The 16,230-nt window shown below is 47.0% G+C and overlaps 1 protein-coding gene across 1 annotated transcript in view; it reads left to right on the forward strand.

The window, feature by feature from the left end:
* Window positions 1-16,065, forward strand: part of LOC111971218 (desmoplakin-B) — a 59,049-nt gene extending 42,984 nt beyond the window's left edge. The window contains 9 exon segments of the mRNA XM_070446222.1: window positions 123-209; window positions 871-977; window positions 1,717-1,879; window positions 1,972-2,055; window positions 2,173-2,280; window positions 6,395-6,493; window positions 8,685-10,511; window positions 11,803-12,000; window positions 12,217-16,065. Coding sequence (XP_070302323.1) covers window positions 123-209; window positions 871-977; window positions 1,717-1,879; window positions 1,972-2,055; window positions 2,173-2,280; window positions 6,395-6,493; window positions 8,685-10,511; window positions 11,803-12,000; window positions 12,217-15,474 — 5,931 coding nt within the window. The 3' untranslated portion in view covers window positions 15,475-16,065.
* Window positions 16,066-16,230: the final 165 nt, after the last annotated feature.

Consider the following 16,230-nt stretch of genomic DNA (forward strand, 5'->3'; position numbering starts at 1 on the left):
GGTGTGTGTGTGTGTGTGTGTTGTGTTGAGTGTGTGGTGTGTGTGTGTGTGTGTGTCGTGTGTGTGTGTGTGTGTGTGTGTGTGTGTTGTGTGTGTGTGTGTGTGTGTGTGTGTGTGTGTAGAGTATGAGGGCGGAGCTGGAGGGGAAGAGGGCCGTCCTGGTCTCCATGGAGACGGAGCTGGGGAAGGCGGTCCACTGGAATGGCCAGGTGCGCGGAGCCTTCCACAGGTGTGACGTGGACCTGTCCAGATACAGCGAACAGGTCAACCAGCTGTCTGTACGTTGGACACGCATCCAAGAGCCAGATAGACTCTAGGTTATGGACCTATCTATTACCTTACTCTATCTACACCTTTTCAGGTTCCTTATCTCATTCTCACTACAATAGACATATCCTACATAATCAAAATATGTGGACACCTGCTTGTCGAACATCTCATTCCAAAATCATGGTCATTAATATGGAGTTGGTCCCCCCTTTGCCGCTATCACAGCCTCCACTCTTCTGGGAAGGCTTTCCACTAGATGTTGGAACATTGCTGCGGGGACTTGCTCCATTCAAGCCACAAGAGCATTAAGTGTGGCTAGAGCACTGATGTTGGGGTATTAAGCCTGCTTCCAAATTCATCCCTAAGGTTTTTCGATGGGCTTGAAGTCAGGGTTCTGTGCAGGGGCAGCTCTAGCAGGGCCGAAAATTTAACGAACTCACTTGTTGGAAAGGTGCCAAGTAAGGCCATTCTACTGCAAATGTTTGTTCTATGTAGATTGCATGGCTGTGTGTGATTTCATACACCTGTCAGCAACGGCTGGTGGCCGTCCTGGTCTCCATGGAGACGGAGCTCGGGAAGGCGGTCCACTGGAACGGCCAGGTGGGCGGAGCCTTCCACAGGTGTGACGTGGACCTGTCCAGATACAGCGAACAGGTCAACCAGCTGTCTGTACGTTGGACACGCATCCAGAGCCAGATAGACTCTAGGTATGGACCTATCTTTACCTTATCTATCTACACCTTTTCAGGTTCCTTATCTCATTCTCACTACAATAGACATATCCTACATAATCAAAATTATGTGGACACCTGCTTGTCGAACATCTCATTCCAAAATCATGGTCATTAATATGGAGTTGGTCCCCCCTTTGCCGCTATCACAGCCTCCACTCTTCTGGGAAGGCTTTCCACTAGATGTTGGAACATTGCTGCGGGGACTTGCTTCCATTCAGCCACAAGAGCATTAGTGTGGTTGGGCACTGATGTTGGGGTATTAAGCCTGCTTCCAATTCATCCCTAAGGTTTTCGATGGGCTTGAAGTCAGGGTTCTGTGCAGGGGCAGCTCTAGCAGGGCCGAAATTTAACGAACTCACTTGTTGGAAAGGTGCCAAGTAAGGCCATTCTACTGCCAATGTTTGTCTATGTAGATTGCATGGCTGTGTGCTCGATTTCATACACCTGTCAGCAACGGGTGTGGCTGAAATAGCCGAATCCACTCATTTAAAGGGGTGTCCACATACTTTTGTAACTATAGTGTATATCTCACTCCCTAGCGTGATCTATTTTGTTGTGTGTCATCCCTCTGATTCTTGTTTACAGACTTTCTGTTCTCCACACCAATACACCTTTTTGACCCGCCCTTCCTTTACATCTCGATTACTTCAAAAAAATGTACTTTTAAATCATCTATTTACAATAACTGTGTCTTGCTCCTTCTCTCGCTCAGACTGAGGGACCTGGAGGGGTACCTCCATCTGCTCCAGCAGTACACAACCACGAGCTCAGTCCTGAGTGAGTGGATTGGTGCTACTCGTCAGAAACATGACGCGCTGCAGGCCACCAAGATAGGCAGCATCACAGCCCTGGACGAACACCTCAACCAGCAGAAGGTCACTCAATCAAACAAAAACAAGAAAACAGTCCAGTTCAATGTCTATTGGAGTCAATTTAACCCAACGTATGCATCTACGTGTACGTCTAGGTGCTGAACTCTGAGATCAAGGGGAAGAGGGAGAGTGTGGCGAGTGTTCTTGGAGACACTGACGCCTGCGTCAACTCCATCAARGTACAGACCATTTCTGACACGTTATATCTAACAGTACTTGTCTGTCCTAACATTTCTGTGATGTAATAAAATATGTTCGCATTGTACATTTGTTTTAATGTGACTGTATGTTTTTAGGACTATGAGCTGGAGTTGGCTTCATACAGTGCTGGTCTAGAGACTCTACTMAACATCCATATGAAGAGGACCATGCTACAATCTCCTTCCACTAAGCTCACTGAGGAGGTAACAGTAATCACAACATCCAGTCAACAAAGATACTTTAAAATGTGTGTCGAAACTCAGCAAAAAAAGAAACGTCCTCCCACTGTCAACTGCGTTTATTTTCAGCAAACTTAACATGTGTAAATATTTGTATGAACATAACAAGATTCAACAACTGAGACATGTACTGAACAAGTTCCACAGACATGTGACTAACAGAAATGGAATAATGTGTCCCTGAACAAGGGGGGATCAAAATCAAAAGTAACAGTATCTGGTGTGGCCACCAGCTGCATTAAGTCCTGCAGTGCATCTCCTCCTCATGGACTGCACCAGATTTGCCAGTTCTTGCTGTGAGATGTTACCTCACTCTTCCACCAAGGCACCTGCAAGTTCCCGGACATTTCTGGGGGGGGGRATGGCCCTAGCACTCACGCTCCAATCCAAAAGGGCCCAGACTTCGCTGGCCATGGCAGAACACTGACATTCCTGTCTTGCAGGAAATCACACACAGAACGAGCAGTATGGCAGGTGGCATTGTCATGCTGGAGGGTCATGTCAGGATGAGCCTGCAGGAAGGGTACCACATGAGGGAGGAGGATGTCTTCCCTGTAATGCACAGCTTTGAGATTGCCTGCAATGACAACAAGCTCAGTCCAATGATGCTGTGACACGCCGCCCCAGACCATGACGCACCCTCCACCTCCAGATCGATCCCGCTCCAGAGTACAGGCCTTGGTGTAACACTCATTCCTTCGACGATAAACACGAATCCGACCATCACGCCTGGTGAGACAAAACCGCGAATCGTCAGTGAAGAGCACTTTTTGCCTGTCCTGTCTGGTCCAGCGACGGTGGGTTTGTGCCCATAGGCGACGTTGTTGCCGGTGATGTCTGGTGAGGACCTGCCTTACAACAGGCCTACAAGCCCTGAGTCCAGCCTCTCTCAGCCTATTGCGGACAGTCTGAGCACTGATGGAGGGATTGTGCGTTCCTGGTGTAACTCGGGCAGTTGTTGCCATCCTGTACCTGTCCCGCAGGTGTGATGTTCGGATGTACCGATCCTGTGCAGGTGTTATTACACGTGGTCTGCCACTGCGAGGACGATCAGCTGTCCGTCCTGTCTCCCTGTAGCGCTGTCTTAGGCGTCTCACAGTACGGACATTGCAATTTATTGCCCTGGCCACATCTGCAGTCCTCATGCCTCCTTGCAGCATGCCTAAGGCACGTTCACACAGATGAGCAGGAACCCTGGCCATCTTTCTTTTGGAGTCAATAGAAAGGCCTCTTTAGTGTCCTAAGTTTTCATAACTGTGACCTTAATTGCCTACCATCTGTAAGCTGTTAGTGTCTTAATGACCGTTCCACAGGTGCATGTTCTTTAATTGTTTATGGTTCATTGAACAAGCATGGGAAACAGTGTTTAAACCCTTTACAATGAAGATCTGTGAAGTTATTTGGATTTTTACGAATTATCTTTGAAAGACAGGTTCCTGAAAAAGGATGTTTCTTTTTTTGCTGAGTTTATATCTCTGTTACACAACCACACACAGCCCACTCAGTATCTACAGTGACTTCAGAAAGTATTCACACCCCTTGACTTTTTACACATTTTGTTGTGTTACAAGGTGGGATTAAAATGGATTTTATTGTCATTTTTTGTTAACAATCTTAACAAAATACTCTGTAACATCAAAGTGGAAGAAAAATTCTAACATTTGTAAAAAATAAAATAAAAAATCTAATAATGAAAAATAAAACACCAATATATCTTGATTACATAAGTATTCAACCTCCTAAGTCAATGTTAGAATCACCTTTGGTAGCGATTACAGCTGTGAGTCTTTCTGGGTAAGTGTCTAAAAGTTTTGCACACCTGTATTGTACAATATTTGCACATTATTCTTTAAAAAAATATTCAAGTTCTGTCAAGTTGGTTGTTGATCATTGATCATTGCCATAGATTTTCAAGACAATTTAAGTCAAAACTGAAACTAGGTCCCTCGGGAACATTCCATGTCAAATCAAATCAAATCAAACTTTATTTGTCATGTGCACCGAATACGACAAGTGTAGACCTTACTGTGAAATGCTCACTTACAAGCCCTTAACCAACAGTGCAGTTCAAGAAGAGTTAAGAAAATATTTACCAAATAAACAAAAATAAAAAATAGTAACACAACATAACAATAACGAGGCTATATACAGGGGGTACCGGTATCGAGTCAGTGGGTGGGGGTACAGGTTAGTTGAGGTAATTTGTACATGTAGGTAGGGGTGAAGTGACTGCATAGATAATAAACAGCGAGTAGCAGCAGTGTACAAAACAACTGGGGGGTGGGGGGGTCAATGTAATAGTCCGGTGGCCATTTGATGAATTGTTCAGCAGTCTTATGGCTTGGGGGTAGAAGCTGTTAAGGAGCCTTTTGGTGCTAGACTTGGCGCTCCGGTACAGCTTATTTACTTACTGACTTTATTGTCCCCATGGGGAAATTTTTATGCAGTGTCATGTACACGTTTAAAGTGGCGTTTAAATACAAAACAAAATTGACAACTTTCATAACAGTCACATACCATTTCATTTTTTTTTTTTAAGACTAACCTGCTGTTCTTACTGAGTTCTTAGGAAATTTAGCCCGAGCTATTTAGGAGGGATATCACACCTGGCACAAATGATTGTCTAGTTCTGTTTTTCCTGCTGAAAGGTGCCCTATACCTGCGCCCTGAGGGGAGTAGTTCAAAGTCTGGGTACAGGGAGTGGCTTGGGTCTAAAATGATTTTGTGAGCCTTGCGGAGGGCCCTGACCTTAAAGATCTCATCCAGGCCTGTCTGTTTGACTCCAAGTACCTTACTTGCTGTGGTGATAATCCTTCTCTCTCGTGCGGTAGCAGAGAGAACAGTCTATGACTTGGATGACTGGAGTCTCTGACAATTTTATGGGCTTTCCTCTGACACCACCTATTATATAGGTCCTGGATGGCAGGAAGCTTGGCCCCAGTGATGTACTGGGCCAAACGCACTACCCTCTGTAGCGCCTTACGGTCAGATGCCGAACAGTTGCCATACCAGGCGGTGATGCAACCAATGTCATCTTGGTAAGCAACTCCAGTGTATATTTGGCGTTGTGTTTTAGGTAATTGTCCTGCTGACTGGGGAATTTGTCTCCCAGTGTCTGTTAAAAAGCAGACTGAACTGATTTTCCTGTGTTTAGTTCTATTCAGTTTATTTTTATCCCCCAAAAATCCTTAGTCCTTGCCAATGACAAGCATACCCATGGCATGATGTAGCCACCACCATGCTTGAAAATATGACGTGTGGTACTCAGTGATGTGTTGTGTTGGATTTGCCCCAAACATAACCCTTTGAGAAATAAACCCGAAAAACAATTCCACTTTGACATAATGGGGTATTGTGTGTAGGGTGTCAAGTAAAAATCTTCCCAGAGTGAAATAGTGACTTCATGTTGTAAAATTTCCACAGCGTGAAAATGTTCCCTGTTCAATAATTGCACGTGCGTCTCTTTATGTGGATGGCTGAGCTCATGCGGATGTTTCTCTCACACCCTCCCTCGCCCTTGATTTAGCTATCTATAACTAACTAACAAATATATGCACTGTCAATTGAAAAAGTAGCGCCCAAGTCTTTGCAATCGAAAAAAATCTCTTCTCACATCAACACTTTGATGCACAAATCTGGGTATTTATATGCTGACCTTATGCCTCAACAAGCTTCTGATTGGTCAGTGTCAATACTCCTGGCCAACATTGATTGACAGATGTGTGAAGCGTATGCGCTTGCCCACAGAATAGTTTTTTTGAGGTCGAGGGAGTGTGTGAGAGGGATTCATCTGCACAAGGTGTAGGTCCACATAAAGAGATGCATGTCCAATTACCGAACCGGGAACATTTTCACGCTGGGAGAAATATTTCAGCATGACGTCACGATCAGAACGATTGGGAACGATTTCACGCTGGGAAGATTTGTTATATTACAGTGACACAAAATCTCAAACTAATCCATTTGAAGTTCAAGGGGTGTGAATACGTTCTGAAGGCACTGTATGTCTCTGTCTCTTTGTGGTTTGTGTCATTGTGTCTCTATTATTTAACTGTGCATTGTTGACTTTCTTTCCCAGACTACGTTGCTGCAGACCCGTTACATAGAGCTGCTCACCCTGTCTGGTGACTACAACAAATACCTGGGGGAACTACACAATAACATGGAGACGCTCAAGGTACTGAGAGGAACCACACGGAACCACACGGAACTGGAGATTCAATCTGTTCCGCTGTGTTTTTACAATAATGAGCTTTTAGACCACACGTGTCAAACACAAAGCCCGCGGGCCAAATACGTCCTGTRACACAGGTCTTATCCGGCCCGCACAATGATCTGGGTTGTCAATTCATTTTGGCCCGCTTCCATACAGCCCGCGACGCGCTGCACTACTAAGTCACAGCAACAGCTGCCAACGTCCTGCATGCCAAATGGCATTGCCATACACACACCCCTCCCAAACACACACCTACACACAAGCCAGCCAGTGCACTGTATCTTATCATGACTAATGGCACTGACCGAGTCTTCTACCGGACCGAAAGTTTAAAGGTGTTATAGGCTAAATGACCATGCCAAGTTTCGGTTCCGACGGGTCATTGCTGTAGCCTACAGAAAATGTCATGTTGGGTGTCAAAAAGTAATAAAATGAAGGATTTACACGCGGGTATAAATTACTACTAAAGGACAATAGGACACACAAGCGAGTATAAATGAGTCAACAGTTGAGTGATCTACTTCATGAAAGTACAGCCTGCTGTGCTCCCATTGGTGAATTCAAGGTCAATTGTGCTGCTTTAGTGTGTCCCGTTTACCGCGCGCAGCGGAGGCAACATTACAGCAATGTTTGAGCAGTTGTCTAGGCTGGCTACTCAGCTACAAGACATTTTGAGTGGCCATACAGCAGTACTGCAATACTGCATTCAACCGCACCAGTGATCCATGCAGTGCAAAAAAAAGAAAAACCGTGTTTTGAGTTTAAATGTTACAACAACCTAGCTATGTTTTTGTTATTTGGAGCTATTAAATACTTTTTGGGTTTGGGTCGCAGCATATTATGCACATCTGCATGGATAGCAGCAAAGGCTGGASAAATATAATGTATCTCTTTTGTTTTAATATGTTAAAAATGCTATATACAGGATCCTATGTACAGTCATGGCCAAAACTATTGGCACCCTTGTGCTTTTCTGTAATAATGCACCATTTCTTCCAGAAAACGGTTGAATTAATACCTATTTTGGTATCCACAACTGTATGTATTTGGTTTGCAGTTGAACAACACAAAAAAAATCTGAATAATTTACTAAATGTTAGCTTATTCCGCAAAGAAATCCTAAAATGGCCTGGGAAATATTATTGGCACCTTCTAGAAGTATTTAGAAATAATTAGATTTCAAGCAAGTGATTCTTCTTTACTTTGGAATTGAACTCACCTGTGGTGAGTTGCAGGTGCCGCCAATATAAAAATCACTCATTCAACCAGTTCAAATAGAGAAAAGGACTCATTATCCTGTTTTGTGTCACTTTGTGTACCACAATGGGCATGTAGAAAATAAAGAAAACCAGAGAATTATCTGAGGAGGTCAGACACAAGATTGTAGACAATTTCACAATTGTCTACAATCTTGTTTTCTGAAATTGTACACAATTTCAGAAAACTGGGTCTCCATTGAAGGTCATGGGGCTTGCAGGACAATGACCCCAAACACACTTCAAAAAGCACCCAGGAATGGTTCAAGAGAAAACACTGGACTGTTCTGAAGTGGCCAGCAATGAGTCCAGATCTAAATCCCATTGAAAACTTGTGGAGAGATCTGAAAACAGCAGTTGGGGGAAGGCACCCTTCAAATCTGGGAGAACTGGAGCAGTTTGCACAAGATGAATGGGCCACACTGCCAGTACAGAGGTGCAGGAAGCTCATTGAAGGCTATATATAGGAAGCAGTTGATTGCAATTATTTTGACCAAAGGATGTGCTACCAAATATTAAGTCTAGGGTGTCAATAATTTTATCAATGCCATTTCTGTTTATTTTCTGATTTAAATGGATATATTAAGTTCTGTAAAATGGGTTCTGTGATATTAACAGGGAAATAAAGAATTGTGGAGACCAAATATTTTGGTCAATTTCAACATATTTTTCGGGAAAATTGTGAGTTACTTGAAAAAATAGGCCATGTCTGACCCGCAAATGTGTTGTGTTTTTTAAATAAGGCCCTTGTGCTGATTGAGTTTGACACCCCTGTTTTAGACCTTGTAGTAGGGGTTTCATTATAGTTTCAAGTTTATTTGCCAAGTTGCAATTAATACATTGGAAATATTATTATCCACTCTACCTGACCCTAATCCTTCCTTCTCCACCTGTAGATGCGTAACACCAGGATCGACCTGTTGGAGGAGGAGCTACGGCTGCTCAAAGAGGACATTGAGGACCACAACGCTAAGAACAGTTCTCTGGARGAGGCGTTAGTCCGCTACCGGCTGGAGATGTCCCAGTCACAGGAGCAGCTCCTCTCTGTGGAGGAGGTGAAGAGGAGCACGGCCCTGCAGTGCAGCGCCACCCAGGACTCCCTTGCCTCCACCCGTGGCCAACTGAAGGAGCTGCAGGAGCAGGTGACCCGCCTCACCTCCCTCAACGAGGAGGAGAAGAGGAAGAGGAGGATGGCGGATGAGCGCTACGGGGAGCAGCAGGATGAGCACGAGCAGGTGCTGAGGAGGAGGCAGAAGGAGTTGGAGCAGGCCAACTGGGCAAAGATGGAGGTGGAGAAGAGCGTGGGGGCCCGGGAGATGGAGGCAGAGCAGTTAAGGAAGCAGCTGGAGGAGGAGGTGCAACGCTTCAAAGAGCTGGAGCAAGAGCTATCTAAGGTAAGGAGACAATGCAGTGTTGAGATCAGTAACCTAAAGCTCAGCTACGAGTCCCAGATCACCATCTGCAGGACGGACATCCAGCACCTGTCTTCCCAGAGGGAGGAGGTGGACCAGGGCATCAAGTTGCAGTGTGACCGGCTAGAGGCTGATAGGAGGGACCAGGAGGACCAGCTCAGGAGGCTGAACGTGTCTCTGGGTCAGGCCGAAGAGCAGAGGAAGACGGCGGAAGATGAGGCCCATTCTCAGAGATCTGTGGTCACAGAGGAGGCGCGGAGGAGAAGGGAGCTGGAGGCGCAGGTGGAGATATTAGTCAGGCAGAGAGGGGAGGACAGTAGTCAGTATAGAGAGGAGGTGTCAGAGCTCACCAAGGCCCTGCAGGACAGTAGCGGCCAGCTGGTCCTCCTCACACACAGCCTGGACGAGGAGCAGAGGAGGAGGAGAGCATTGGAGGAGGAGAGGACCAGGATGAAGCTGCTCCTGGGGGAGATTCAGGGCAAGCAGACCTCCTCCTCCCAGGCCGTGACCCGGCTGAGGGAGGTGGAGGAGGAGCTAGTTAGTATCTGTACAGAGTTTAAGAAGGTGAGCGGTGAGAAGAACAAGGCAGAGCAGAGTGTAGCCAGGTTACAGGGACGCGTCAAGGAGCTGCAGGCTACTCTTGAAAGGCAAGATGGAGAGGTGGAGGCTTTCAGGAGAACCAGCCAGGAGGAGGTGATCAAGAGGAGGCACATGGAGACAGAGCTCCAGAAAACCAACCACACCATGCAGGAGTACACCAGCACCATCACCACCCTGCGTCGCAGTCAGGAGGAGGCCAAAATCGTGGGGAGGAGGGGAGAACAGGAGCACAGGAAACTCCAGGAGGAGCTAGAGAGGAGGTTGAAGGAGTTCAAAGCCTCCACGGAGTGTCTGGCGTCTCTGAGCTCCGAGCTGAAGTCACTCCAACAGCATCTCCTCCAGGAGCAGGCCAAGGTCCGCGAGGCTAATATCCGTAACGAAACACTCTACAAGACCATCGAGGAGAAGAGCCGAGTGCTCAACGAGAGCTCGGTAGAACACGAGCGTCTCCAGACCCTGACCCAGACCCTGACCAAAGAGCGACTGCGGCTCGAGGAGGAGTTGAGGGGGGTGAAACATGAGAGGGAGGAGCTGCTGAGCACCAGACAGGGGGCTGATGACGAGCTGGTGGCCCAGATCACTGGCCTGGAGCTGCAGCTGAAGAGCAGCTCGAGAAGCAGCCTGGATACCCAGAGCCTGGTGGCAGAGCTCTCTTCGGAGAGGGAGAAACTCATGATGGAGATAGGGCAACTCCAGAGTCAGGTCTTTGAGGTACTTGTCTTGAACCTCAGAGGTTCATGTCGGACTGTTTTGTGTTTCTTCAAATCAGACTATACTGATTTAGTTAGTTGGTGGAATAGCTTTAGCTGGCTGCAGACAATCGTTTAATCTTGCATGCTGGCAAACCTCATGTAGATGCCTGCCTTTGCGTGTTTATTGTGAAACACATACAAGGCATGCATCCTTGTATGTGTTGACATTTGCATTTTCAATTGTAAGATTGAAGCAAAAAACCGAATGCAAATGCAATCTGTGCATCCTATATGGTTTGCCTCACCATACTGCTGTCACACACCCCTGCCCACAACTAGATACTTCCTCTGTTGATTTACCAATCATCATGCTTTTTTGCCTTTGCTTGTTTTGTCTCCAATGATCCACAGTGTCTACATCATCACAGATCTTGTCCTCTGGTCTTAATTTAGTCTCTGTCTTTGTAATTATTGTCGTGTTCATGTATCTAGTAATATTAGGTAGATAGATTCTCCTTTGTCTAGTAAACTGGTAATCAGTCCTAGTCAACCGTATCTGTCTATTTCCTTTGAATGTACAGGAAACCAATGGCACTCTTTATATCTGTGTGAATTGTTTCCATGTTGGGGAATTCTGGTAATCTATTCCTTTAGTCATATAATTTGAATTGACCAATGATAACTGCTTATTGTCAATGTGTTGGTAAGTTATTGGAGCTGTGTTTTGTTTTTCAATAACAGCATGCTGTTCTTATTGTAAATGCCAAATCATCTGTGACATTTTTTAACAAAATCATTCATTATTATTCTAAAACTAATCACTCAACTAATATTTTGCAGGTGGACATTTATTGTCATGAATCTTGTCCTGGAGGCAGAACTGAGCGATTTCCGCTTAGATAGGCCAGCTGCAAAATCAAAATTGGCTATATTGTAAATATTTATGAAAACTAAGCTTCATTCAAGGCTAAGGGAACCATTAGGCATTCGGGTTAGCAGTGTGGTTAAGGTTAGGGTTGAGGTTAGGTTTAAAGAAAACTGTGCCAGTTAGTGACCACCCTGCAGAGCTGCCTCAAGAACAAGATTCATGACGAAAAACGCTAACCTGCTAATATTCTGCCCATTTGTCTGTCTATCTGTCTATCTCTCCTTCACCCTTCTGTCCCTCTCTCTCCTTCTCTTCCTCTCTCTCTCCCTTGACCCTTCTCCCCCCCCCCCCCCCCCCCCCCCCCCCCCCCCCCCCCCCCCCCCCCCCCCCCCCTTCCCCCTCCCCCCCCCCCCCCCCCCCCCCCCCATCTCTCCACATCCAGACATCCTGTCTGATTCAGTCCACCCAGACCCAGTACAACGAGATAGTGATGGAGAGAGATGCTCTGCTGTTGAAGCTAAAGCAGACAAACCAGGACAGAGCTCACTCTCAGAAGCTAGAGGAAGAGCTGAACCACATGAAAGTCTCTCTTGAGTCCGAGTTACGCATCAAGCTGTGCCTGCAGGAGGAGAACGAGAAGGTGTGTATTGTTGATTTCACTTTGCTGTCTAGAGTCAATCTTATATACATGTACATGTATGCATTTTAAATTTGATTAGTTCATTCTTTCCTTCATTTATCCATCCATCCATCCATTGATTCATTCATTTATTATTCATATTAAATGAATTTGTATTATCATATTTATTATTATTTATATTCATCCATCAATTAATACATTTATTCATCCATTTAGGTCAAGAAGGACTTCCTGTACTGGAAGGGGCAGTACGAGTCCAAGGAGGGCGAGGTGAGGCAGTTTAACTCAGAGAAGGAGAAGCTGGAGCGGGAGAGGAGCTCTCTGAAGACTGAGATAGAGCGGTTGATGAGAGAGCTGAGGGAGGTGGAGGAGCGTTATAAGGGCAGGCTGCTGATCACCCAGACCGAGTTCTCTGAAATGACCTCCGTCAGAGAGTCCCTGGAGGCAGAGTTGAGGAAACTCGGGAAGCGGCCCTACGCCTTCGCCAAACACACCCAGACGGACGAGAGCGGAAAGAAAGACCTGGACCCCGCCACGCTGGTCTTCGATGGTGTGCGCAAAATGGTGACGGCCAAGCAGCTGCTGGACTGTGGGGTCATCAACAAAGTGACTTACGGACAGCTCCTGAACGGTCAGAAGACCGTCCGCGAGGTGTCTGTGGACATCAAACTCAATCTTAAGGGGACTGGTAGTATCTCTGGTGTGGCTGTGGGACCTCAAGGTAAAATGTCCCTCACAAAGGCCAAGACAGACAACATCCTCTCTGAAGACAGCGCCATCTTGCTGCTAGAGGCCCAAGCTGCCACAGGCCACATAGTGGATCCCAGAACCAACGAGAAGATGACGGTGCAGGAGGCGTGCAAGAGAGGAGTGGTATACGAGGAGGACAGAGAGAGGCTGCTGATTGCTGAGGCTGCATGTCTGGGGTACCGTGACCCCAACACCACCAAGCTCCTGTCAGCAGGCCAGGCTATGAGGAAGGGCCTGATCGATAGAGACACAGCTCTACGGATGCTCCAGGCACAAGAATCAGTAGGGGGAATCATAGACCCTGTTCTCAGTGTCTTCCTCCCTAAAGATGCAGCCATGGACCGGGACCTGATCGACGAGGATCTGTACCGGGCCTTGAACCAACAACCTGAGTGTTACTTGGACCCAGACACCCAGATGGGAGCCAGCTACGTATCCCTGAAGAGGAGATGCAAGGCCGAACCCACCACAGGTCTCCTGATCCTCCCCGCTCCAGAGAAGCCCATGACAGTGAAGGGTCTCAGGGGAGAGGTGTCTGTCACAGACCTGATGAATGCTAACCTCTTGGAGAAATCTGACATGGACCAACTGAAGGAAGGCAAACTGACCAGCCAGGACATCGAGGACCGGTTGAGGTCGTACCTCTGTGGCTCCACCTGTATTGCGGGGGTCTACAACGAGGCAAACGACAAGACCTTGTCCATCTACCAGGCCATGAAGGAAGGGTTACTGAAGCCCGGCACCACCCTGGAGCTCCTCGAAGCCCAGGCCGCCTCCGGATTCATGATTGACCCCGTCAACAACCTCTGTCTGAACGTGGCCGATGCCTACAAGAGGGGACTGGCTGGGCCGGAGTTCAAAGACAAACTGTTGTTTGCAGAGAGGGCCGTCACCGGGTATAAAGACCCAGGCACGGACAAGATCATCTCCCTGTTCCAGGCCATAGAGAAGGGGCTGATCGAGAAGGGACATGGGATCCGTCTACTGGAGGCTCAGATCGCCAGCGGGGGCATCATAGACCCCAGACACAGCCACCGCATCGAGGTGGTGACTGCCTATAAGAAGGGCTACTTCAGCAAGGAAATGAACCAGATCCTGACAGACGAAGGGGACGACTCCAAGGGCTTCTTCGATCCAAACAACCAGGACAACCTAACTTATCTCCAGCTAAAGAAACGCTGCATCATAGACCAGAAGACTGGCCTGGTTCTCCTCTCCATCAAGAAGAAGAAGGAACAGCCTCAGCCCACCACCCAGAAAAACACTCTAAGGAAGAGGAGGGTGGTGATTGTAGACCCAGACACCAATAAGGATATGTCGGTGAAGGAAGCGTACGACAAGGAGCTGATCGACTACGAGATGTTCCTGGAGCTGTCGCAGCAAGAGTGTGAGTGGGAGGAAATCACTATCACCACCCAGGATGGATCCAAGAGATTGGTCATCTTCGACAGAAAGACGGAGATCCAGTATGACGTCAGAGAGCTGCTGGAGAAGAATGTGATCAACCAATCATTGTACGACCAGTACAGATCGCAGATGATTACTCTCACACAGTTTGCTGACATCGTCACCAGCAAGACCAAAGCAAACAGATCCTCTGCCTCGTCGTCCTCCTCCTCATCAACATCATCATCCAAACCAAGAGCAGCAGCAACATCAGCAGCAGCATACTCATCCCTGCTGTCTTCATCAACCACCTACTCACCACGGATCACTTCAACATCATCTACATCCATCAAGGCTGAGAAGACGAGCTCCATCATTGGCAGCTCTACCATTGGACCCTCTTCCATTGGAACCTCCATTGGCGACTGCTCCACCATCACCAGATCCACCACCAGCAGCTCCTTTACCCAGCCCGATGGCCCTTCCTCTCCCAGCTCTCTGAAGCATATCGCCAGTATCTCTGTCTCCCTGGCTTGCCCTGCTGAAGCTGTGGTCTTGGATGGGGAGCAGAGCCCTGTGGGCGCCATCTTTGACATGGAGGCCCTGGAGAAGATCTCCATCTCCGAGGCTCACAAACGTGGGCTAGTGGACAGCATTTCTGCCCAGAGACTACTGGAGGCCCAGGCTTGCACCGGAGGCATTGTAAACCCTTCCGATGGACGCCGCCTGTCCATCCAGGAGGCCTCCAGCCAGGGGATCATCGAGAACGACATGGCTACCAGGCTGAAGCCCGCCCAGAAGGCCTACATCGGGTTTGAAGACATCAAGTGTAAACACAAGATGTCCGCTGCTGAGGCCATGAGGGAGAATTGGCTTCCCTATGAGGCGGGTCACCGCTTCCTGGAGTTCCAGTTTGTTACCGGAGGCCTGTATGACCCAGAGCTGGGCCGCAGGAGGACCATCAAAGAGGCTCTCAAAGAGGGCTGGCTGGATGGAAGAGGGGCCCAGAAGCTCCAGGACATGAGGCACCATGCCAAGAACCTGACCTGCCCCAAGACCAAGCTGAAGATCTCTTATAAAGAAGCTATGGATAACTGCTTGGTGGAGGAGAATACAGGAGTCAAGATGCTCCAGGCTGCCTCTGTCTCCTCCAGAGGGATCAGTAGTCCGTACAACTTCTCCGCTCCCGGGTCCACATCGGGCTCCAGGACCGGGTCGAGGGCGGGCTCTCGGAGAGGCAGCGTGGACCTGGGGTCATCTGGCTCCTCCAGACGATACAGCATCGTCAGCAGCACCACCTACAGCCGCACCTCCTTCAGTTCCAGCTCCATGTCATAGGGTGATGGAGAAGAGGGAAAAATAGGGAAAACTATTAATTAGTTACATTCACTTAGTCTTTGTCTTAACCTCTGCATACTTTTAGTTTTTTTATATATTACCTTTTGCTTTACTTATGGAAGGAAACCCTGCTTATTGGTCAGTTAGAAATGTGTCTGTCCTAAATAAAGAGGTCCCATCAAATGTTGTATCTTCTGTTTAAAGTGGCTGCAGACTGATAACAATGAAACAAACATTCCTGGGTGTTTGAATGGAAGAAAAATACTTCATGTAAATTGTATTTGTTCTCTCTGACAGCATGATACGACCACTTTGCTGCCAGACTATATTTTTTCAAAACTGTTGTACTACAGTTTGTAATGTAACAAATTTACAAATGTATAAAAAGTTGGATGGGAGAGGGTTAGTGTCTTATGTGTGTTTTGGGGAACATTAATAGGTGTGAGGTCCAGTACTGTTTCTTGCATGGGATGTGAGGAGGTGTCATAATAACATTGCTTAGTGTTTATACTGTTAGTGTAATATGGGGCCGGCTTCTTTTAACACAATGTAACTATTTTTCTATTTCTCAAAATAAAATGTTACATCCTTGCTCTTTGGTTTCTGTGTGAAATAGCCTATATATGGACAGTAAAATTATGTAATGATTTTTGTACGAATACATAAAAAATACCACACTAAGCCTAAAATAGGCCCGTGTCCTTAGAGCATCGAGACATGTATTCATAGTCATGAATATTGTGTGAAATAAACACA

Source organism: Salvelinus sp. IW2-2015, linkage group LG13, assembly GCF_002910315.2.
Source record: "Salvelinus sp. IW2-2015 linkage group LG13, ASM291031v2, whole genome shotgun sequence".
Lineage (NCBI taxonomy): Eukaryota > Metazoa > Chordata > Actinopteri > Salmoniformes > Salmonidae > Salvelinus > Salvelinus sp. IW2-2015.